This window comes from Mchenga conophoros, linkage group LG14 (genome assembly GCF_057382185.1).
Source record: "Mchenga conophoros isolate Kocher_MC1m ecotype Shallow Benthic linkage group LG14, M_conophoros_male_GT1.1, whole genome shotgun sequence".
NCBI classification, from domain to species: domain Eukaryota; kingdom Metazoa; phylum Chordata; class Actinopteri; order Cichliformes; family Cichlidae; genus Mchenga; species Mchenga conophoros.
Genome location: NC_140539.1, coordinates 17,538,718 through 17,564,901, shown reverse-complemented (window position 1 = coordinate 17,564,901; position 26,184 = coordinate 17,538,718). Strand labels below are relative to the sequence as shown.

At 38.9% G+C, this 26,184-nt stretch overlaps 1 protein-coding gene across 4 annotated transcripts in view; it reads left to right on the top strand.

Moving 5' to 3' along the window:
* The window catches only part of b3gat1a (beta-1,3-glucuronyltransferase 1 (glucuronosyltransferase P) a), a 96,163-nt gene that overhangs the window by 56,129 nt on the left and 13,850 nt on the right, over nucleotides 1-26,184 (top strand). Inside the window, exons 1-5 of one of the 4 annotated variants that reach the window (XM_085245602.1) lie at nucleotides 10,346-10,437; nucleotides 17,116-17,281; nucleotides 23,115-23,257; nucleotides 25,405-25,476; nucleotides 25,582-26,093. In XM_085245602.1, coding sequence (XP_085101728.1) covers nucleotides 23,146-23,257; nucleotides 25,405-25,476; nucleotides 25,582-26,093 — 696 coding nt within the window. In that variant the 5' untranslated portion in view covers nucleotides 10,346-10,437; nucleotides 17,116-17,281; nucleotides 23,115-23,145. Of the gene's footprint in view, nucleotides 1-10,345; nucleotides 10,438-17,115; nucleotides 17,282-23,114; nucleotides 23,258-25,404; nucleotides 25,477-25,581; nucleotides 26,094-26,184 lie in introns of those variants that run through there. The other 3 variants (XM_085245600.1, XM_085245599.1, XM_085245603.1) reach the window with 3 other exon arrangements.

The window sequence follows — 26,184 nt, the reverse complement described above, 5'->3', positions numbered from 1 at the left end:
TAACATTCATAACACTGAACAACACTTTTGGAGGAATTTAAAGAGGTCAGTAAAGCTCCCATTTTATAAATATTGAAGGATTAAACGTTATCATAAATGTTAACCTGGCAAGCGCACACATTTACATTAGCCTTTTACCCATTAGCAATAATCTGTTAGCCACATTACCCACCTGTTATCATTAACATAAAAGCTAGCGGACTAAAGTTAGATAAAAGATGAGCAGAAAATCCAGAGTTTGGAGAAATAATAAAGAGCAAAAAAGGAGTGATTAATCAGACAGTTTCAGGCCTGACCAGCAGAGCTGAAGAAGTGAAGAGCTATGGACTGAGGCAGAGCAGTGGACGAGAGAGAGGCTGCAGACAAATGCAGACAAGATGATAAACTTGAATTTTTCTACATTTAAGAAAATTTATTATTTATTGTATTAAATTTATTGTTTAGTTGTAGCTACCTGTAAGATCCGCTTTAAAATGCAGGCAGTGACTAGTTGACTAGTGATTAATTGAAAAGCCTTCAATTAATCCAAAATGCTGCAGCAAGAGTCCTGACAGGGACTAGAAAGAGAGAGCATATTTCTCCTATATTGGCTTCCCTTCATTGGTTCCCTGTTAAATCCAGAATTGAATTCAAAACCCTGCTCCTCACATACAAGGTCTTAAATATTCAGGCCCCATCTTATCTTAATGACCTTGTAGTACCATATCACCATATTAGAGCACTTCGCTCTCGCTCTGCAGGCCTACTTGTTGTTCCTAGAGTATTTAAAAGTAGAATGGGAGGGAGAGCCTTCAGTTTTCAGGCCCCTCTTCTGTGGAACCAGCTTCCAGTTTGGATTCGGGAGACAGACACTATCTCTACTTTCAAGATTAGGCTTAAAACTTTCCTTTTTGCTAAAGCATATAGTTAGGGCTGGACCAGGTGACCCTGAATCCTCCCTTAGTTTTGCTGCAATAGACGTAGGCTGCCAGGGGACTCCCATGATGCATTGAGTTTTTTCTTTCCAGTCACCTTTCTCAATCACTGTGTGTTAATAGACCTCTCTGCATTGAATCGTACCTGCTATTAATCTCTGTCTCTCTTCCACAGCATGTCTTTATCTCTAACCCCAACTGGTCCCTGAGCCTGGTTCTGCCGGAGGTTTCTTCCTGTTAAAAGGGAGTTTTTCCTTCCCACTGTCGCCAAAGTGCTTGCTCATAGGGGGCTGTGTGATTGTTGGGTTTTTCTCTGTATCTATTATTCTACGATCTACTGTACAATATAAAGCACCTTGAAGCGACTGTTGTTGTGATTTGTCGCTATATAAATAAAATTGAAATGAATTGAATTGAATAGTTCAATCTTACACAGTCACTGCAAGTGTTGGTCAAGTTACTTGAAAATAGTAATTGGTTACTAATTACTGATTACTTCTCAAAGAAAGTAATCCCATTACTTTATTGTTTACTTATTTTCAAAAGTAATTACTTACTTTATTACTTAGTTACTTAGTTACTTTTTAAAAACATGTTATTGTCATGAGACACTCTCACAAACAAAACCACAGTTTAGTAATGCAGTAACGCAGCGTGCTTACGGGAAAGTAACAGTAATCTAATTACTTTTTGTAATAGTAATCCCTTACTTTACTCGTTACATGAAAAAAGTAATTGGATTACAGTAGCGCATTACTTGTAATGCATTACTGCCCAACTCTGGTGAGTGCTCTGTTTTTTATACCTCCTTTATTTCAGCGTAACTAATACCACGCTTTATCCAAAGTTCATTTTTAACCTTTCCATAATGCTCTCCTTCTAGAATAATTTCATTATTTAGATCAGTTAGGTATCGTGTTGTTTGCTGTACCCTTTGTTTATTAGTGAGTTCATAAATGTAGTTTGACAATCTGTAATAAAAAATCTGTAATAAAATTGTCTAAATATTTGTAAAAAAAAATGTATAATAAAACTATTACTTAATCTGAAATATTTAATTTGTTAACTGTTATAAATTAGGAAAATTAGATGAGTCAAAATTTACTGAAATGGTGCTGAAAACAGTATCAAGTATGTTCCCAGGTATTGGTATTAAATATGAAATTCTAGTGTCGTGTCAACCCTAATACAAATACATCTCAGTAGTTAGCTTAACACAAACTGCATCCCATGATAACACAGTCAGCATCTTTACAGTGATTTGTGTGACTCTTCTTGAACCAGTTTTAAGATATTTCTTAAGAAATACGCTCTTAAGCAAGAAACTGTTGGGTCTGCACAGGAAGGAAAATTACTCTTCTTCTTGAACAGGCAAAATAGGATGTGTTAATAGTGAGGTTCCTGCACCTTTTTGTTTTTAACACAGAGCTGATTGTTTTCATCATTTGACATGCAGGAAAACAATATTCTCGTGGAACTTTATCGAGAAAACAAACAAACTGTTGGTTATTACACAGGATCTATGTGCTAGCAATTGGATTATATGAAATTGTAGACAATATGTGCTTTAATTCACAAACAACTACAATTGTTTTTTCCTGATTAATACTCAGGAACAGTCCCGTGTATTAAGTGAAACTATCAGGCAGAGCTATCATTACTCCTGTCGCTCCCTGTGTTCTCCCTAAGATGACTCCCTTTGACTTCATTCTGATCAGAGCCAAGCCGTACTGGCCCAGAATGGCAGGCACAGGTCTCAGTGGCAGCCTCTGGAGTCCTGGCGGAGCTCCTTTAGTCTGTTCAGCCAGCTGTGAGAGGCTGCAGCCTGCTCTGAAGTCCAGCATTGGAAATGTGCCCTGAGCGAGCCACACTATAAATTAGTCAGGATAAGTTAAGGGCAGCATGCGTTAGGCTATCCCCCGTGGTTATCAGCAGAGAAGAACCTGCCTGAAGGTTGGCGCTCTTAAATCTTTTACCACTGCTGCTGAGGCAGCCCAATCCACACATGGACTGGAGCCATCAGTCAGGGCCAATGCTCGCAGCTAATGGGTTATTCAAGTTTTCCAGAATATAAAACAGCCATGCTTATCTAAATCAAGCATGAGAAACAGCACTTGCTGCTACAGTCTCTAGTTAATTTCTGTACAAGAAAAGCGTTTACAGTGACTGGCTAACTGGGGAGAAAATCTGGTTGAATTCAGGCCGATGGTGTATACCTCTTAATCAGCCTTTACAAATTTTGGCAGATGTGAATAGCATTGATGGGACAAGTAACTCAAAAGTAATGTGACAGTGACCTTTCATTGAACCCAAACCTTGAATAAGAATGGTAGCATTCAAGAAAGACAAGACAGATCTAAAAAAAAAAAAAAAAAAGCCGATAAATTACTAGTCCTGGTTTATTTTAAGCTTGTTTTAATTCCAAAAGACAGACTTACAGTGTTAACCTTCTGAGAATAACTGCTAACTCTACTTGAAATGTAAATATCTTACAGTAAGAGTGATTTTATACTTGGTCTGTTTCAGGTCTACGAAAGAACTCAAAATGAGCTGTGAGCATTTTTCCCCATATGCAAATACAGCTAAAATGAGAATCTTTTGATATTTATTTTTTCTGTTCTTGGACAACAAATTTCTCAAAGTAAAGTTTAAAATCAATTAATTAGTTAATTAATTAAAAACAAAAGCTCAGACTCCATTTGAGTTCTTGTATTTTGCTCAACCTGTGCATTTTTGGGGGTTTTGACACTGTAATATAGCTTTCTGCCACATAGCACATACAATATGAAGACCATTCAAATGTGTCATGCTTGCATCAGACACCAGCTGACTACTGTAGCAGAGTCCATGCTCACTATCTGGGGTACAAAAAACTTAATACAACAGTCAATAGCAGAATAAAGTATTTGGCACGTTTTTACAATATATTTTGGCTATATCATGATACACGATATATATGGTAAATGGTAACGATATATATCACAATATATTTAAATAACCTCCAAAAACAAATGTTATTTTCAACCATACAGTACCTAAACTTGCACTGGTATAGTTATTCAATATTTTTATTCTACTTTGGATACAAGAAATCTGAATCAAAGGAAAAAACATTTTAGCCTTCAGCTGCACACAGAGGTTTTTCACAAATGATAATATTGTGACAGTAAGCCTCTTTCTGTGATTAATACTAGACCTTTAACAAACAAAAGATAAAATAAAATAACTGAAATTTAAAAGGTGCTCTTCTGTGCTTATAAGATATAAAAATAGTAAATTAAAAACTGTGATGACCTCAAATTACAGAAACAAAAGTCCAGATAGTGACAAAAAAAACAAAACAAAAAAGAAAACACTGATCAAGACCAGTCACCAGTATCACAGCTGGTTTATTTAGCATTTTTTGGGTGTAGGGAGGTAGTGGTAGGTGTAGTGTAGGGTGTTATCAGAGATGTGGCTCTTATCGTCTTTGTAGTTTGCTCTGGGCCTCTTATTTGACCTGTCAAAGTAGGTTTGGTCTGGCTTGTCGAGATAGCCACTGGTTGCGCAAGATGGACCCGTTGAATAATGGCATTTGTTCTGGTCATGATGTGACCTTTCGTGTTGATATGATATTTTTCTGCTTGCGTTTTTTTCCAATCAGTCATTTTTCTTTTAACCTCTGGCCCACCCATATCCTTTATATCTTCTTCAAGATGCTTTATTTTAAACTGTGATTTGATTGTAAATGTCTCAGCATTTTTCTAGTGATTGGGCCTAATGAATTGGGGGGGAGGGGAAGTTCTGTTGCGCAGGTTGTCTGGTGTCAGAGGGGGGCTGGTGCAGAGACCCACACACTTCTGTCCCCTATCTGATGTCGCTGTCTTCTTTGTAATAAAAACATTTATGTGCTCATAGCAGGACTTATTTGCATAAGCCTGATGCTCAGTGATCTGAAAAGTGAAGAAAGCAACAAAGGTCAACTAAAGAGACTTATTTGAGTGTGTCATGTTCTCCATAGAAACATGTTCTTTTTTTGCCAACTAAATGGTCAAAAAGTATACTTACGTAGAAGAGGTCATCCAGAGAACTTTATTTCTCTTGTCTCCATGAACCAAACCTCAAAAACTTGTTAGCACATTGGATAAATGGGCACTACAAAATTTGTATTTTACAATACATTAAAAATCAAGGGTTAGAAAATAAGTAAAATGCTAATAGGTTTAAAGATAAGATTAACCAGAGCAGTGGTGAAGTGGTGGGTACTTTGACTTACCAGTGGTAGTTGTTGCAGGAATTTAACTCTCTGCAGAAAAGATGGGCAGTGTTTTGCCCACAGTCTAACTTTTTCTCTCGGGGTTGCCCTTGGGTCTCCATTATGTAACTCAGATGTACCCAGCCTAGATGTACCCAGAGACCATACATCTACGATTTCTGCCCTAGAATAATCTCTGGAGACCTGATGGAGGGCAAAAAGAAATCATTGTTATGTTTTTTGTTAATACTGATCATTTGGATAAGTATGAGTTATACTACAGTTGAGAAACCCCTAATATAAAGCACAAACACTGAAGTGTGTGTGACTGTGTGAGGAAGAGATTAAATTTGATTCCAGCTACTTACTGGTAAGGACGGGTCTTTGGCAGCTGAGGTTTCACAGGCCGGGCCGAAGTCAATTACTTTAATTCAGTGTGGCACATGTTGATGTTTCAGGTCTGCGTTTATTGTTCCAGTAGAGTTGAGGTGACTAAGAGCTCTTGCGATCTGAAAGTTATCAAAGAATATGTCATGTTATGATAAAATTTTATCAGTGTCCATTTTCAAAACATTTAGGGAGTTAAACATACCTGCATGATGATGGGGCGAATTGCCTTTAAACTAAGCGGCTTGAAATTTCTTTCTTTCTTTCTTTTTTTCTTTCACTTTTTTTCAAGATATTCAAACTTAAGACATAGATGTCCACTGTCTCTAAAAGACATTGAACTATACTGTGTTTGATGGACTTATAGGCATTAAGTCTTCTCAGGGCAGTGAGCTAGAAACATAGGTTGCAGATGGTTTTTACATTAGTTTTACAGAAATAAACATTTTTTAGGCATTTCATCACAGTCCTTACATCCACTGCACACATCTTTCTAACTGAAATTCTAGGGAGCAATATTTACTTCTTGGTTTTCTAACAGGTCTTTTGGGTTCTCATGTTTCATTATTTTAATGGCTACAGTCTTTTTGTCAGCTATTCTGACACATTTTGCAACTGTGCCATAAGACCCTTCTCCAAGGAGTTACAATTTGGTACTTGGATCTGGAGGTGAGCCAGCCTCCGGGAACTAACTTGTCCTGGACATATTTGTTGGAGGACATGTCTGATGCCACCACAGGGATAAACACTAAATGTTAGAAGAGAGAAGCAGATTTCAACTTGAAAAATTACAATGAAATACATTGATGGTAAATTCTAATAAGAACAGCAGAGGCTGTTAGAAGCCAAAATATTAGAAAAGTATTGTGCGTGTAAACATCAGATAGATAGATAGGATAGATAGATAGATAGATAGATAGATAGATAGATAGATAGATAGATAGATAGATAGATAGATAGATAGATAGATAGATAGATAGATAGATAGATAGATAGATAGATAGATAGATAGATAGATACAGGGAGTGCAGAATTATTAGGCAAATGAGTATTTTGTCCACATCATCCTCTTCATGCATGTTGTCTTACTCCAAGCTGTATAGGCTCGAAAGCCTACTACCAATTAAGCATATTAGGTGATGTGCATCTCTGTAATGAGAAGGGGTGTGGTCTAATGACATCAATACCCTATATCAGGTGTGCATAATTATTAGGCAACGTCCTTTCCTTTGGCAAAATGGGTCAAAAGAAGGACTTGACAGGCTCAGAAAAGTCAAAAATAGTGAGATATCTTGCAGAGGGATGCAGCAGTCTCAAAATTGCAAAGCTTCTGAAGCGTGATCATCGAACAATCAAGCGTTTCATTCAAAATAGTCAACAGGGTCGCAAGAAGCGTGTGGAAAAACCAAGGCACAAAATAACTGCCCATGAACTGAGAAAAGTCAAGCGTGCAGCTGCCAAGATGCCACTTGCCACCAGTTTGGCCATATTTCAGAGCTGCAACATCACTGGAGTGCCCAAAAGCACAAGGTGTGCAATACTCAGAGACATGGCCAAGGTAAGAAAGGCTGAAAGACGACCACCACTGAACAAGACACACAAGCTGAAACGTCAAGACTGGGCCAAGAAATATCTCAAGACTGATTTTTCTAAGGTTTTATGGACTGATGAAATGAGAGTGAGTCTTGATGGGCCAGATGGATGGGCCCGTGGCTGGATTGGTAAAGGGCAGAGAGCTCCAGTCCGACTCAGACGCCAGCAAGGTGGAGGTGGAGTACTGGTTTGGGCTGGTATCATCAAAGATGAGCTTGTGGGGCCTTTTCGGTTTGAGGATGGAGTCAAGCTCAACTCCCAGTCCTACTGCCAGTTTCTGGAAGACACCTTCTTCAAGCAGTGGTACAGGAAGAAGTCTGCATCCTTCAAGAAAAACATGATTTTCATGCAGGACAATGCTCCATCACACGCGTCCAAGTACTCCACAGCGTGGCTGGCAAGAAAGGGTATAAAAGAAGAAAAACTAATGACATGCCCACCTTGTTCACCTGATCTGAACCCCATTGAGAACCTGTGGTCCATCATCAAATGTGAGATTTACAAGGAGGGAAAACAGTACACCTCTCTGAACAGTGTCTGGGAGGCTGTGGTTGCTGCTGCACACAATGTTGATGGTGAACAGATCAAAACACTGACAGAATCCATGGATGGCAGGCTTTTGAGTGTCCTTGCAAAGAAAGGTGGCTATATTGGTCGCTGATTTGTTTTTGTTTTGTTTTTGAATGTCAGCAATGTATATTTGTGAATGTGGAGATGTTATATTGGTTTCACTGGTAAAAATAAATAATTGAAATGGGTATATATTTGTTTTTTGTTAAGTTGCCTAATAATTATGCACAGTAATAGTCATCTGCACACACAGATATCCCCCTAAAATAGCTAAAACTAAAAACAAACTAAAAACTACTTCCAAAAACATTCAGCTTTGATATTAATGAGTTTTTTGGGTTCATTGAGAACATGGTTGTTGTTCAATAATAAAATTATTCCTCAAAAATACAACTTGCCTAATAATTCTGCACTCCCTGTAGATAGATAGATAGATAGATATTGACACACACACACACACACACACACACACACATATATATATATACATATGTATATATATATATATACATATGTATATATATATATATATATATATATATATATATATATATATATATATATATATATATATATATATGTATATATATACATATATATATATATATATGTATATGTATATGTATACGTATATATATATATATATATATATATATATATATATATATATATATATATATATATGTATATGTATATGTATATACATATATATATACATATATATATATACACACACACTTACTCACACACAAAAGATAAAGATATATGAGAGAGAATGAATTGAATTCATGATTTACTTAAAAAATAATATTACACCATTACAGCATCAGCATTAAGTGCTTACAGCTAACCAATTTTTGATAGCTGATTTACACATTAACTCTTACCGGACCGGTTTCCTCTGTTGTTTTTCACTGGTAGTCGTTAGCCACTGTAGCTTCTGATAATGGCGACGCATTGCCCATTTATTTTGGGCATGTCATTTTCAAGCAGGAAGCTCAGAAAGCCCTTTGGGTAGGAACAGGTTAAAGCTCTTATTTACCACATTTACAAGTTACAGCTTCTCTATTATCACATGAGTATAATTTAAGAGTTCAGATTGTTGCTATACACTATATCCTGCATGCTGTGCCCACACATAATTTTAATTAGGTTGAGAAAAACGGACAGGAAAGATTTGCACAAGCTTCAGCACACCTTGCTCTTTAAAGCACCAGATTGTTCTTGACTACTCCAATAGGGCATCCACTAATTGGTTTTCCATTTAGTATATTTTACAGTTCCTCTCTTTGAGTCAGAATAGATGATTTGAGTCCATGGATGGAATTAGAGCTGATACAAAGTACACTAAGTGCTAGTTTATAATGTATTTTCTTAGTGCCATCTCTCTGCAAGAATTTAAGTCTAGAAAAATGTGAATAAGAGCTGAAAAGCAGCAGTGACAGTATTATTTAAACATGCAAATATAAATATATATTGGACAACAATGATATAAGACATAGATTTTTAATTCTCTTGTAGATTTGTTGCTGTGTTTGAGATCGTTGTCCTTTGAGCTGTTGGACAAATGGGCTCACGTTTCACTCTAGAATGCTTTGGTATACAGAGAAGTACGTGGCTGACTCAATGATTGCAAGGTGCCAAGATCCTGTGCCTACAAAACAAGCTCAAATGGTCATCCATCCACCACCGTGCCTCACAGCTGGCATAATGTAGTTTGATTTTATTTTTGTTTTTTTACAGGTTTACGAAATCTTTCTTTTGCTCGTGATGTTGAACGTGATCATTAAAATCTTAAAATTCATTCCAAAAATACCTGAAAACCAAAAAAGATCATCAATTCAATCCCAAGAGGAAACAGAAACCCAATGTTACAGCTAGTGTCTAAAAAAGAACTGCCAAAAACCTTTGTAACTTTATAAGCTGTCAGTTTGCATAAAATATTATCAACAAATACAAACCTGGTGATGTTCTATACAAGATTATATAATAAAGGAAATATCAGAGAAAGACAGATCATCTCCTCCTGGCATAATGTCCTTCAAAAGCAATTAAGCGTGTTTGAATCTATGCCCATGCATAAAAATTAATATTTAATGGCAGCTCAAAGCAACGCTGTTTTTTATGGCTATGACAGTAACATCAATATTGATCTACTGCAGCGGCATGTCTTCGAAGATTCCTCAGATTTTCCTGAAAACTCCTCTGAGCATTGCCAAATTGGTCAGAGGCCAATGAATTCATAAAGGAAATCGAGCAGTTGGACATATTAGGGCACACTGTCTCCAGAGAGCCTGACTTCCCCACTGCCTCAAGAGTAAATGAAAATGATGCTACAGCGAAGCAAGCAAGCAGAGGGGGGTGTTATTATTGGTTTTCAAAAATGGCATATGTTCAGGGGTTAAAGAGGAATGTAACGACCCAAAACAGAGTCCCGAGACACGCAGACCAGATGATCCTGTCTGCACACACCCTCTTCCCATCTCATGCCTGTGCTGTGTTCATGGTTCAGATGTTTTTGGCACTTCTGCACCCAAGTTAACACTACAGAAATTAAATGAGCATAATCTGAGCAATTTTTTAAAAGGTAATTTCAAATTCAGCGTTTGAAACAGCTCAGCAGACATGACACACAAACTCATCTCTGTTCTCCTTCTTAGAGGTCAACACAGAGTCTGAGATGGGGAATGATGTAAGAAAGAGAGAACGTGAGGGGAAGCCGAGAGATTGATTTTGAAGGTAAAGACTGCTCAGCAAGTGTGATTTGATAAACTAGCAATGTACATTAGGGCTGGGTATCGTCACTGATTTCTAGAATCGATTCGATTCCGATTCACAAGGTCCCAAATCGATTTGATCCACAATTCGATTCGGGGAAATTTTGCCTCAGACAGTCAGAAATATTATAATTCAGATCATGCATCAGTACATTTCCATATTTTTATATCTATAAAAAGAAAGCTGACACTTGCGAGACTTTATCAAAGGTGTGAGCGTCACAGCAGATGCCTTTGTGTCAAAGTAACTGAGGATAAAACACAGAAAAACATGAAGGTGATTTTCCTGGCCTGGGATTTAATAAAAATATTCTGCAGTAGATCAAAAATGAAAGAAAACCATTAATCAACATGTGAACATTACCTGATGCTGCGGAAGTGAAGCAGAGCAAAGTTACAGAGGTTTTAGAGACACAGCTGAGCGTTTTGCAATTTTGCATAATTTTAAAAAGTTTACATTTGTTCAGAAGCTTGTTGAACGGCAGAAATTAGGTTTTCTTTTCGGAAGTAGGTAAAAGGAAAATAACAGCGGCCGACAGCGCTGTAAACAACGGTAGACTTGTGCATAACAAGCAAGCGAATAATGCAGAAAACAGATTTTTAGACGGGAAACTGTTCTTGAAGTATACTGAGAAAGAGAGAGAGCTGTGCATGAAGTGTGATTTTATCGTGGTGGCAGCAAAACAATAAGAGGGAATTCATGACGATGTTTATGTGAAGTGTAGTTTGGATCTCCTTTTGCTGCTGGTTCAGTCAATATTGTTTGGAGAGAGATAAAAACCTGCAGCTTTAGAATCTGCGCAAAAACGGCGTGAAAACAAAGCGCGGACCTGCCGACGGATCAGGATCAGCGAGCTGTCAGCTTTCAGCCCCGACCGTGTACGTGCCTCGGGTGAGAAAGGCACATCTCACTGATTCTGATCCGTCGGCGGTCCGCGCTTTGTGTTTACGTCTTTGTGCAGAATCCGTGTTCCTGCTCTCAGTTACTGTTTTAGCTGTTTGGTGGTTGTTGAAATTTAGTGCGGTTTAACCTGAGATTCACGTTTCGGGCAAAATAAATTTATATTAAAAAATCGATTCAGGATTTTAATGAATCGATATCACGTAATCCAAGCTAGAATCGATTTTAATCAATAAATCGATAATCAAAACCCACCCCTAATGTACATGTCATGTGTTTTTTTTAATCAGGTATTTGGATCTGTACATGATGTATTTTGAAAGCAAATTAAATGATAATAATTCAATTTGTATCCAGAGTTTATATTAGATACTTCAAAGTGGGTAGTTTGAAGTGTTGTGGTTCAATTTACAGTGATAAACTATGTTAGAAGGGTGCAGGGCAGAACTCTGGTATCGCTGCTAGATTAGGTCCTGAGTAGCATCAGAGACATAACAGAAGGAGGACACGGCACTTGATTCTGCAAAAATAAACATAAGATGCACAACAAAGATAAAAAATATACATTTTAGATAGTCCCATACAACATGGCAACGATTGTGCCACTTTGAGCTTATCAGCCAGAGCTGAGAGGCTCCTAACCCTGAACTGTCAGGCTGTCCATCAGTATATGTCAGAGCCAAGAAGCGCTTTACATGTCATATGAAAAACCAAGTTTTCACAGGGCTTTGTGCAGTCCTTGACATACTTGACATCCTCGTTTTAGAGAGAAGGGGCGGCATGTTTATGGCTTTAAAGCTTCAAAACTTTCTTTTTCACATGATGTTGAAATGTGATCAGTAAAATATTAAAATCCATTCCAAAACTGCCTGATAACCAAAACAAAGCAGTGTCCTTGTTTACAGAATGTCATAAAGGCTTTTACATAGGATTCACGATCTTTGTAGTCATGCATTGACTACATAGATATACTGTACAGTGTTATGCAGTACAGTCTGCACTTTATTGTTTCCTGTTTAGTTTTTATGAAGCATTAAACAGCATTAAAACTTGTCACCTTGTAAGCTGTTAGTTTGCAAAAAAAAACATTAACATGTACTAACCTGGTGAAGCACCTTGAAGGCGACTATTGTTGGGACTGAATTGAATTGACGTGCTATACAAGACTCCGTAAGAAACAAAGTATCAGAGATAGACAGATCACCTACTTCTGGCATAATGCCCTTCAAAAGCAATTAAGTCTGTTTGAATCAATGCCCACACATAAAAATTAATATTTAATTTAATAGCACCTCAAGGCAACGCTGTTTTTTGTGGCTATGACAGTAACATCAATATTGATCTACTACAGCGGCATGTCTTCGAGATTCCCTAGATATCCTTGAAAACTGTTCTGGGCTTTACCAAGTTGGTCAGAGACCAATGAATTCATAAAGGAAAACGAGCAGTTGGACATACTAGGACACACTGTCTCCAGAGAGCCTCTTTTCCCCACCGCCTGGAGAGTACATCAACACGATTCTACAGCGAAGCAAGCAAACAGAGAAGGGTGTTATTATTGGTCTTCGAGAAATGGGATATGTTCAAGGCCAAGGGAGCTCAGAATTCAGAGGCAGACTGATTACAAACTTGGAAACATGCCCCTGCTTCATCTTTGAAGATGGGATTTTATAAATCTAAGACACAGAGCAAGGAGGGAGAAGTGTGAGCAAGTAGTGCCAAGATAGGCGATAGACTATCGGCATAAACATACAGAACATACATATGCAAATAAAAATAAGTAAGGAAGCTACATTATTCTGGAACTTCACTAAAGTAGCTTTGCATTATTCACAATTCAGGGTTATTGCCTTTTTTGTTAAAGGTTCTCTACAATCACTCTATTTCTACTGACATCCCTTATCTGGCTTGTGGCTTTTTAAGAAACTTACGAGTTCCTGTTCAGATTATCTACAATAAGTTTTAGGAGGCAGAGATCCCTGTCCGATGTGTTTGTCCCATACACCGCACTATTACGGAAACACTGGTTTCATTAACATTTGAACAACAACGCTGACTGGGAGCCATTAATCACTACAGGAGTCTCAGTCATGGTGGCCTATTAATACTCCATTCTTTGCAACACAAACACTGCAAACAACATTATGCACAAGAGTCCAAGTCTAAACACCGTGCAGCCGAAATAATAATAATCAAAAAACACTGAATAAAATATGTGAGATTAAGATTAACAGCAAGTGTTTGTATTACAAAAATCAAGTATGCACAACCACACTCCTCAGTAAGTAACTCACTATAAGTGTTTGCATTATTATAAATGAAGTTTAACTATTTTTAATTAATTAAATTATTTTGTAATAATGTGAGATAAATTACCCATTAGTTTTAAAGTCAGTGAGCATTAAACACATTTAAAATAGCAAAACATTTGAGGATGGGTTTGGTTTTTTTTGGACATACGTGAGTCCTTTACAGAATAATCTTATGTTTCACCTCCTTGTTCCACCTTTTGGGGCTAATGTTGTTAGTTCAACAATCAGTACAGCAATTTTCACACATGGCATTGTTGCTGTAATTCTTTATTAATCAGTGGCAGGTGTTCCCTTCACAGCTGGTTAACTCGAGCTGATGTGAGAGGCTGTCAGGCTTCATTGTCTGCCATTGGCTGTTCCAGTCAGCGCCATGGAGCTGACTTTCTGTATTCTTGCTCCATCACATAGTTACACCAAAGCTAACCGGCCACCTGCATGCTTTTGGGCTACAGAGGCCTCTTTATGGCCCCCGTTTACGCAGTTACAGTATCTGTTGGGGTTGCCTTTTTGTTGCTGTTGTCTTGTCTGTTGTCCGGACATGAAAGACACTTTAAAATAGAATATGTGAGAGATGTAACACTTGTTTATACATGCATTAGGGTTGCGTATTATCCAGATGAACAATATGATCACACAATTTTGACAAGAGCGTCGATATTTGTGCTCAGTCTAATTATAACAGTCTGAATTAAACTGGTGGATCAGTCAACATGATGGCATACATTAATGAATAGTTTAAGAGTAACTACTGTATGGGTGTATGATACTTGTGCTGGTTGCACTGGCTGTGTGTTAATATGGTGTGCTAGTATCACATATCGCATAGATAACTCCTGATTAAAACAGTGGTACAGCAAAACATATCCAATGACATGCACTCAACAACCACTTCGACTCCTTTTTGATGCAAATACCTAATCAGCTAATTACATGGCAGCAATCCAATGCATTTAGCCATGTAGACATGCACAAGACAACCTGCTGAATTTCAGGCGGGCTGGTCTGAGTATTTCAGAAACTGCTGATCTGCTGGGATTTTTCCACACAACCAACCCTGGGGTTTACAAAGAATGATCCAAAAACGAGAAATTGTCCAGTGAGCGGCAGCGGGAAAGTGTGCTGAGCAAAAAATTTCTTATTGATATCAGAGGTCAGAGGAGAATGGCTAGACTGCTTCAATCTTGATAGGAAGGGAGCAGTAACTCAAATAACTGCTTGTTACAACCAGAGTATCTCTGAATTCACAACAACCTTGAAGCAGATGTGTAGCACCAGTAGAAGACTACACTGGCGCCGCTCCTATCTGCTAAGAACAGGAAAACAAGGCTATAATTTATACAGGCTCATCAAATTTTGACAATGGGGAATTAGAAAAACATTTTCTCCTGTGACATCTAGATTGTAGGGACAAAATTTGACATAAACACCATAAATGCATGGATCCAGTCTGCACTAACCAAGTGCAATGTTGTGGTGGTGTAAAGTTGTGGGGGATATTTACTCTTAAAACCAATTGAGTGTCATTTAAATGCCACAGCCTACTACTGCTGCTGACCATGTCTATTCCTTTATGACCACAGTGTACTCATCTTCTGATGGCTGCTTTCAGCAGGATGAAATGTTATGCCAGAAAGTTCGTATAATCTCAAACTGGTTTTTTAAACATCACAATGGGTTCAATTCAATTCAATTTTGCCAAATCACAACAACAGTTGCCTCAAGCCGCTTTATATTGTACTGTAGATCATACAATAATAGATACAGAGAAAAAACCAACAATCATATGACCCCCTATGAACAAGCACTTTGGCGACAGTGGGAAGGAAAAACTCCCTTTTAACAGGAAGAAACCTCCGGCAGAACCAGGCTCAGGGAGGGGCGGCCATCTGCTGCAAGTTCACTGTACTCAAATGGCCTCCACACTCAACAGATCTCAGTCCAATAGAGCACCCAATAGACCCAAAGGTGGGTCCAATTTGGTATCAGGAAGTCATAACTAATGAAGTGGCCCTTGATTGTATGCTGCTAAAGTCCAACCAACAACCATAGCATCTGTGCTACACTGCAAGACTTTAAAATTGAAATATGTGCATTATATCGCTAAACACCCATTTTCAGTACTGTTCTATACACAATCGCATTATTAGTTTGAGCTCCCTTCAGCAGACAGTGTATGCCAGCGTATTTTTGTTTTTCCAAACCTCACTTTTCAAAATGTTATACTCCGAGAAAACACAATGGCCCGCGGAATGGTCGGAGATTCTGGCAGGTCGTTTTAACTCGACTGTGTTTCAATCTGTTTATAGCTTCATCGCAGTGAGGAAGGCGAGTGTGTTGTACAGAAATCACAACGACAACACTGTCATTGGGAGCTTGTACGCGTGCCGGTACCTGGCAGCAACTCTAAAGCTTTACTGGTGAAGCTGTTTATTTTGTCACAACAGTACTTGCTCGTCGCTGTCAGGAAACACAAATACTGCACAATCTGCACCAACGCATGAAGAACATATAGTCCTCTTTCCACGCGATGATGTCAGCCCCCTCACCCCGTCAGATACATTTCAGTTTGAGAAACTTCACAAAACAAGGCTACCTGAAAATAGGTTGTTTCTGAAATGTTGTGCACATCAAGCACACACTCTTCTTTTCTGCTTTACTGGGTCACAGGTAATTTGCCTTTTCACAGAACAGTGTGGCTTCGTAAAATGATTCCGGCACTCCCGTTGCTCATTCCCCAAAACCTACATATTTTGCAGCTTATAAAGCACTAAAAATACAGTCTTCAGCCATCAAGTTGTGGTGCTGATGCAGCACGCAGGCATCGCTGGCTGTGTGAACCACAAGCCTCCATGGAGGCAGCGTTTCCTCAGATGTATTTGAATAAGACATGATGCCAGTTTATTTTTGTAACATTCCCCACCCCAGACTGTTGGCAGGCAATGGAGTTGTGACTAAACCATCTTCCAGTTTCCATATCAGGCGAAAATGAATAAAATACAGAGTCTGTGTCACTGCAATTTAGTTCGAAATGAATCGAGTAAATCACATACCAATATACAGAGCATTAAGCAGAACGCTGCATTGTGAAGCACAGCAGTGGTGTACCAACGGGGGATGGATTCGTGGACGATGCACATCCAAACTAGAGTTCGCTGTATTATACTGGCACACTTTCCCTCTGCAGCAATTTCAGCCCCGGCTCTTTGATGTTAAATTATGAATAGATGTCACACAAGCAGAGTGCTCACTGAGGGTGTCTTTGGTAAAGCATTTCTGTAAGGCTTTTGACTCTTAGACTCTGTCCAAACTGCTTTAAACCTGGGTGACTGTCACTGAGTGTCAGTGGAAGAGGTATGGTGAAACCACAAAGAGGGAAGAAAATGTGGCATTGCTGTAGCATATTAACCAAAGTGATCTCATCTTCCAGGTGTGCACTTGCTGTTTCCTGACTCTGTGAGTGGACAAGACAGAGGAAGAGGAACAGGAAAAGGAAATGGTCGGCTGATGTGTCATGGAGGATGTCAACGCTAGGTAGCCCGTCTCGTCTCCAGTGTGGCTTTCCCAGCCGCGCAATGATCCAGTTCTAACTGTGGGTGAGCTCACTTTTTTCATTTGTTACACACTGCTCAAAAAACTGCAGGAGCACTTTTTAAATCTGAGTATAGCATCAAGCCAATTAAACGTCTGGGATACTGATCTAGTCAGATCTAGTCAAGTAGCAGAGGGGGTTGTTAATCGGTTTCAGCTTTTTTGGTGTTAATGACATTAACAATTGGTGCACTAGAGGGGAGACAATGGGACAACCCCCAAACAGGAATGGATTTTCAGCAGGAGGCCAATGACATTTTTTCCCTCCTTATCTTTTTGAACTGTTTTTTTTACTAGTTTTGCATCTAGCTGTCCCTACTGCTAGCATGAGGCGATATCTGGACCCTAAAGAGGTTACACAGATAGTCCAACTCCTCCAAGACAGCAGTACATCAATGTGTACCATCGCAAGAGGGTTTGCTGTCTCTTCTAGCAAGATCTCAAGAGACGGGCATTCCAGGAGACGGGCAGCTACTGGATAGTTACTGGATAGGGCTGTAGAAGGTCCATAAGCCATCAGTAAGACCAGTATCTACTCCTGAGGGTTTGACATCCTCTAGTGGACCCTGTGCTCACTGCCCAGCACTGTGATTGACATTTGCCACGGAATACCAGAACCAGTTTGGTGGTGGTTCGGTGATCAGTCTGCGGCGGGACGCACAGACCTCCCTAGCTTGCCTAAAGCACCCTGTGTGCAATTAGGTATCGGGATAAAACCCTTGGACCTATTGTCAAACCCTGCAGTGGTTCAGTGGTTCCTCCTGGGGCACAACTAGTGGAAATAGTATGCAGGCAGCCCCTGGAGGATTAAGGAATTGATACCATTGACTGCCCCCCACAGTCGCCTGACCAGTACCAATAGAAGACCTCTGGGGCATTATGTTTCAGTCTTTTCCAATGCTCACAGATTGCACCTCAGACTGTTCAGGAGCTCAGTCATGCCCTGGTCCAGATCTGGGACAAGATTTGTCATGATAACATCTGTGGTCTCAAATAAGGGCATGCCCTGGTGCTGTAAGGCATGTGTACAACCACGTGAAGCTCTACAAACTACTGAATACAATTTTGAATTTTTTGCAATGACATTTTGGCTAAATGGACTAGCCTGCTACAATGTTTGTTTCTTTTTGATTCCCAGGGTGTCCTTGAATTCAGCCCACTGCAGGTTGAAAATGTTCATTTACATCAAATCCTGTGAAATACTTTTGTTCCTAACACATTACCCAGACCATAACAGCATAGGTACCAGCACTGATGTATTTTTTTCCATTGATATCTGATGTGTTTTAAAAGTGTTCCTTTAAAAAAATTTTGAGCAGTGTAGTTGTATTAGTCATCAGACTCCTGGCAACAATATTTTTAAAGGCCTATCCAAATGTTTTGATCCTGGTCAATTTTCTAAAATAAGCACTATTTCTGAACCTGTAAAAAGAGATCATTAATGTTTTCTGTGGCTGTAGAGGAGCTTTGTTAAGTTGGAGAAAATCAGCCTGATGATGTTATACAGTACAATTAGGGACTGTGTTACAAAAGATGTGCTGTAAAAAAAAAAGGAGGGAAAAAAAAGAAACGATGGATAATTTCCAGGCAAAAATGGGCTCTAAGAAAGATATTAAAGTCTGGGTCTAACGTTCGATCAGGAGCTTAACACTTGAATTGAAGGTGAGCTGTGATGAATGTTGCTGTTGTCAACTTGTAACACTGCTCTACAATCACAGTTTTTGTGTAGTTCCAAAAATAGACTGGCCTTTGTTCCATGGAATGATTTGATCATTGTAAATCCGACATAGACAGAGACACTAAAATTTTGGAGGGCATCTAAGCGAGGCCAAGAAATCCATTCGACTTAAACGTAAACAGTAGCAGTAATGTTTGACTATTAGATGTCTTATATTGAGAAAGGATTTACATGATGAGTTTAATCACAAGCTTTTTCCTCTAGAGCAGAGATGTCAAACTCATTTTACATGGAGGGCTACATACAGCCCATTTTGATTTTTTGTGGGCCAGACCAGTGAAACTCCCTTTTCTGTCAGTGTAGATAAATTTAACTACACATTTAATCAATGAGATTTTCATTTAAGAAAAAACAAGTGCAATACGTCTCATTTCTTCTACATGATAAAGAAATGCTGTTGTAATAAACATCAGAAATCTGTCAGCACAGCTCTGTGGGCTTAAATTATACGAGTTAAAGATGTAAAATTACAGAAATCTGTCATTTAATTACATTGATGTTGTATGAGTGGCTATGGGGAAGGTACTGATGTGATACCAAGTAACCACAGGGCTAGTATTGCCGATGCTAACACTGATGCTTATAACATATAAAGGCAGCTGTAGGAGAGAGCAGTGTGTCATGATTTATGAGATGAGTCATCAATTTGCAATTAAATTTGTTTTAATGACCACTAAATTCCTGCGAGTTTACTTTTCACAATAACGAGTTAACTCATTAAAATGCAGCTTTCAGCTTTTCGTGTATTTTGAAACTGTTTTTTTTTTCAGATCTGTAAATGTGGCTGACTGTTAAGGACTTTGGATCAGTTACTTTTGTTTAAATGTTCTATAGGATATAAATAAAACCGTAGTAACAGCCAACTTTAAAAGGCTCAGACATTTTTATAGACGATAGAAACATGTACCTAGTATCTAGATCCTAGTACCTAGTATCTACTGTATCTGATGCCAATACCAGTGTTGGTATCAATGTCATCGCTATTGAGATTGATCCACCTCCCTCTTCTTACTGTTCTTTCAGTATTTCTTAGTAATTTTCCTTTCTACTTAAAAAGAAATAAGTACATACAGATTATATCAGTAAGGAAGCTGATTAAATATTGACCGATAACTTATGGCAAAGGGATGGGATTAAATAAGTGTGTACTTCTTCTCACTCCTTTTCAATATGTAACTGAATCAGAACAGGTGAAGCAATATATAGCATTTTTTCTTCTTTTCTTTGATAAATGGACTTTGTATATTGTTTACATGATCGAAATAAATTAACAAACAAACATACAGACAGCTTTGCAGCGCACAATTCTTTTCCTGGCTAAAGAGCATGAGTAGAGTCTGTGTCAAAAGCGTTTATACCTAAGGCTTGGCCATTAATAGTGTATTTATTTACAAAGCAAACGAACATAATTGGCATATACAATTACATTAAGCCACAATATTCTGCCACCGTCCCCAGCAGTGGGAGCAGGATCGCTCTGGGAAATGCGATGACTTGTTCTCTCTCGTGTAAAGCTAAAATGAATGCGCTGAACACCTGTGCCCACATTATGGCTGTTTTAGTCTTTGTTTAATTGAGCAGATCACTTAATATCTGCATTTCCCACTTAGGGCTCAGCATAATACCACAAGCATTTTAAGTATAAGAGACAGACCCTGGGAGAGATGGGCAGGACTGCTGACCTTAAATTCAATGTAAATGGTCAATGAAGAACAGTAATAATAGAGGTATGAAATATAATGATGGAATACAAAACAGAAAGACTAAATAAAACTTTACATTTATGAAACATGACTTTATTTTTGTGGAGAAAATATTGATTCAATTAAGTGTTCATTCAGCACTTCTACACAAAATTCCTGTAAGACTTCGGACAAGCTGCTGAACAAAAATATAGCTGGAGGGAAGGAAATTGGTGTCATTCATGAATCACGATTGTTGTGCTTAAAATGTTAATTGAGAAAATTATGTTTAAATGGTAGACGGTACTAACTACACAGTGGTTTAATTGATCGTGTACTTACATTTGAGTTTGATTGGCTATACCCTGTGATGAAGAGCAACTATCCAATCAGACATTAGGAACCGTAACTAGGCACTTGTTTTATTGCACTGAAACCACAACCTTTAGCTTTATGGTCCAAATTTGGTAGATGCCAGAAGTTATTTATTAATTTGTATTTAGTTTTATTTTTCTTTCTTTCTTTCTCTTTCTTTCTTTCTGTTTTAGAAGTTATTTAGATTTTAAAAAAAAGCATACATTTTCATCTAACATGGCTAATTTGGTTTCTAATCATCATCAACTATGAGTAAATCATACACAGAACCACATACATAGATATGTACTAGTTAATATAAATGACATACTAATAAAAAAACGTCCACTGGTAGGACTACTCACCAAAACTAGAGCAAGGGCTTCTTTGTCTGGTAAACTTAACCACACAGAAAGTCAGATAATTGCATTCAAATTGCTTCAAAACACACCAACAATACAAACCAGGTTGAAGCATCCAATTTAGGGACTCGATTTATCCTTAGACAGATGATTACATGCTACAGACTCCTGTGCAACCATCCATATGTCAGTCATTAGCCAACCCCTTAATAATGTAAGCTTTAACCTCCTAAGACCTGAACTCTTCCACGGCATGCATTTTTAATTTCTCTTTGATATTTGGGCTGATTGGGGCCTGATGAATGTTAAAACAACGAATTACCAGATTTATTTTTTTTTTTTTACCTAATTTTTGTTTCTAAGAAAAATGAGAGCCACATATGAGGATATTCATTTAAAATTTGGATAGAACAGTAGCAGTATAATGTCCTCATAAGTGGATATCAGGCCCTTGTAGAGCAAAATTGAGTAATTTGTTCTAAATAACCCAAAATGTGATGTCCACATATGTGGACACCAGGTCCTAGGAGGTTAAGTCTTGATCAAATTTGAAAGACTTTTCCCCCCTAATATTAATATTGTATTTTAAATGGAGAAGGGAAAAACAGCCCAACTAGCAACAATGTCCACTGGAACCCTGATACAGCATTAAAGTTTGTATAATGATAAAAATATAAGTAGGTGTAAATATAAAAATTTAAGACAGAAGAAATGACAAAACCAAACACAGCATACTAATGAACACCATTCAAAAACAGCAGTACAGGATCTCTCAAATAGGTTGGCAAATGTGTTGCATCTGAGTCTCTCCAGATGCAACACATTTGCCATTTCTCCCATCCAAAGCTCAAATATAGTCTCATTTTCACTGCTGTAGCATGAACATTTTTGCAGTAACAATTCCAAACAGGATTGCAGTTTGTTCCTACTTTTTTGATTCCAGACTTTTAACTTGAGCCTGAAGTTCAAAGTAATTAATAGAGGAACTTCAGAATAATAGCCACTGTTTCAGTTAATGTCTGATTCCTTCCATGCTGAAATTGAAACTTTCAAAGAGATACAAGTCTGAACCAATGTTCTGGACTCAGAGGGAAAGGCACATTTGCAAAACAGTCATCCCACAGTCTGGTTACATCGCTTCCTGCCATTTGGCCTGTGAATACTTTCAGCACTGGGCATGAAGTCACCACCGTGTCTGCAGTGATAGCGCTGATGAGCTCACTGGGTTAGCAGGGGGCACAAGCTGTCAATGCATTGCCTCCTCCAATGGATTTGACCTTCCCTTTGTTGGTTACTGCTTAAAATCAGGCCCCATTTATTTATTTTAAATTCTGTGTAGGTAATACAGTAATCATGTTGTCTTTCACTTGAAAACTGTGAGAGCGTTATGCATTTGTGGCAAAATAGAATTCAAGATTGAACAACAGTAAGTAAGCTATTACTCAGTTTTAGTCACTGAAGGTTTTGCTTTGCAGAGAGCCAGTCAGGTCCATAAAGACAAAGTCCTTGAGTGTCTTAAATGCTATTTAAAAGCCAGTCAACAATAATAAAGGTCCTGCAAGTGTGATTTCCTTTTTCTTCAAATAACTGAGATTAATCAAAAACAAATATGTTAGCTTGCTCTGGTGAAGGTTATAAGTCTAAGTTGGCTGGCTGACTTTTAATATCTGTTTGGGTTTTTTCTTTTCACGGTTCCCACCAGGTAATGCCGAGCCAAATAACCAATCCTGGAGATGCCGAAGAGAAGAGATATTCTTGCCATCGTGTTGATCGTGTTACCCTGGACTCTGCTCATCACCGTTTGGCACCAAAACGCTATTGCTCCACTCCTCGCCATCCGAAAGGGTACGCAGCACGCTGCACTCCACTGACGATATCGAACTTGAAGTGGGCCCTCGAACTTAACACCGTACTTCAAGTTTAGACAACAGGCTGTTCACACAGAGACACTTGAAAGCCATGACCATCAGCTTCATCGGAACTGAAAAGCACTTGTCCGGTCACTGCAAACCTCATCAGTCAGGGATGATTTTGCAGTGACGGATGAGTTGCATACCCACTCCATTTGGGAGTTATATTTATTCCATATACTCAGTTTGTCAGAATAAAACTGCTAAGCTGCAATTTTTCTTTTTTTGTTAGTAATAACTTGAACAGAGTTGCATATTATAAAACTAAATCCTTCTGCAGCTTATCCATTCACATAGCTTACAACATCAATCCATATCTTCTTGGTGTGACACAGTATCCAGTATAGAGTTTGTGTCAATCAAGCATTTGAGCCAAACCTTTGCCTGTTATAATTGGCTCAGTGTCATTGCAAATTAATTTCAGAGACTGTTGGCAATTAAAAAGCATAAATGTGTCCTATTAATTAACTTCACCAGTGTCTGGTGCCTTCTCTGCAAACCAGAAAAGCAACAGTTTAAAATGTCAAGATTCCTGCAGAATAAACACACCCAAATTAAAGCAACAGCAAATCAATAGAGCAATCTGCTCTATTCCTGTAATCTCAGAAATGCACAAAGAGGGGTTAACAAGGAAAACAGGCTTGGGAGTCTGTACCGAACTTACACATGATTTGACTCAGCATGTTTTTGCAGGTTCTTCAAACCCTCTGAATAGAGTCTGATTAGCTCCTTAACAACTAAGGTAAATTAAAAAATAAAAATAAAAAGTTCCCCCCCCCAAAAAAAAAAATTGTACATAGTTAAGCAATTTTAATTTCTCATGGAATACACTAAAGATATAATAACTTTTTTAAATGACAATCTAACCAAGCTCTGTCCACAGGCTTCCTTTTGTGTTCCTTTAAAAGAGAAAAGCTAGAGATTTATTGGCAGCATGCTCACTGGCAGCCTCTGTTGAACATCTGGCCATCAGAAGATTGTGTTAATCTTTGTGCTGCAGAAAAAAATCCCCTTTTATGCCGGAGGTGCGACTAGAGCTCAAGAAGAAAAGTGAAAGATTGCCATGAGCTGTGGCACAATAGGAAGAAATGAGCAACCTTAATGACTCTGTAATCACATTCTGTCCATCATGACCAAACTATTCAGGCCAAAATATCACAGCCTTCACCGAGGGAGTCTACTCAAAATGCGTCAGCTGACTGATTCGCTGCGTTTTGTGCATTTCTAAAGAAGGTCAGATTTTTGAAAATGAGCCTCACCTTCCCACACATAAAATGGAAAATGATGTACTGCATTGACACAAGCTATAGACTTAGCACACAAACCTCAGTTTCTGCACTGATACGCGATGTAACACCTTAAGCACCATTCCAATTTTAGGTTGTGTTACCTAAAACATGCCCTAAAACCCACACAGGGTGTCTTATGAAAGCGTTTCCATGAGAAACCTTCACTTTGCTATTCTGTCTGACATACAGTATGCGTATGTGCAGCTCATGGATGCAAAGAAGATACCGACAAAAGCAACAGATTTTCAGTAGAGAAGACCTTGCAGATTTCTTGATGGCTTGATACAAGAGTTTGCACCTATGGCCTTTAACGAGAAATGGCAAAATCCAACATTATGTCATTGCTGTTTGACTCAAAAGCTTACAAACCTCACTGTAATAGCACACATGTGGATGTGGATGTTTAGGCCTCTCTGAAGTCAAATCCATTTGAACTGTGAACACTGGGTCTAGAGCAGGGATATCAAACTCAATTGATGGGCCACATACAACCCACTGTGATCTAAAGTGGGCCAGACCAGTCTTAGTGTAAAAAAGTTTAACTACCACTTGAACCCTGAGATATTTTAATATAAGAAGAAGAGCAATTTCAACAATACAGGGGGTGAGAGAGTCTGTGGTGGAAAAGGCATGTCTACCGCATTTACATACATGCCTTTTTTCTTCCTTTAAAAAGAAAAGCCCAAAGGCAACACCGGGGGAATAGCAGGGCTCATCCCTCCCTCGTCTTGCACTGTCTCTCTGTCCATCAGCTGTGTTATCCTCTCACGGTGCCTGCTTTCACTTTTTGCAGCCTGTCACCATCTAGTAAAAGAGATCTTTATCATTCCAGAGAGGCTTGCAGTTCGCCACCACCGGCTCTCAGGTACACTTTACCCCCATTGGGTTTAAGTCACCTGAGGCAAATATAGAAAAAGCAGCTCAAGGTTACACTAATGCCTTACATGTCTTCTTATCCCCACATCTACAGATGATGGCGTCGAGGGCAAGAGGGAGGCAGGTGGCCAGGCGCAGGACTCCAAGGAATACTGTGCCTCAGATAAGGACATTGTGGAGGTGGTGAGGACAGAGTATGTGTACACTCGGCCTCCGCCCTGGTCGGATGTGCTGCCCACAATCCACATCATCACCCCCACATATAGCCGGCCCGTTCAGAAAGCTGAGCTGACACGGCTAGCAAACACCTTCCTCCATGTCCCCAACCTGCACTGGATCTTGGTGGAGGATTCCCAAAGGAGAACGCCTCTTGTCACACGACTCCTCCGAGAAACGGGACTAAACTACACCCATCTCAATGTAGAGACACCCAGGAACTATAAGCTGCGAGGTGACACTCGGGATCCCAGAATTCCAAGAGGGACTATGCAGCGGAATCTGGCCTTGCGGTGGTTGAGGGAGACGTTCAACGCCAACAACAGCCAGCCGGGAATCGTCTACTTTGCTGATGATGATAACACATACAGCCTGGAGCTGTTTGAGGAGGTCAGTGGCTGAATTGTAATAAACATAACAAAGTTGAGGACACATTCACGTTGTTTGTGGGCAGGAATCAGAAAGCGTACAGCCCACACCC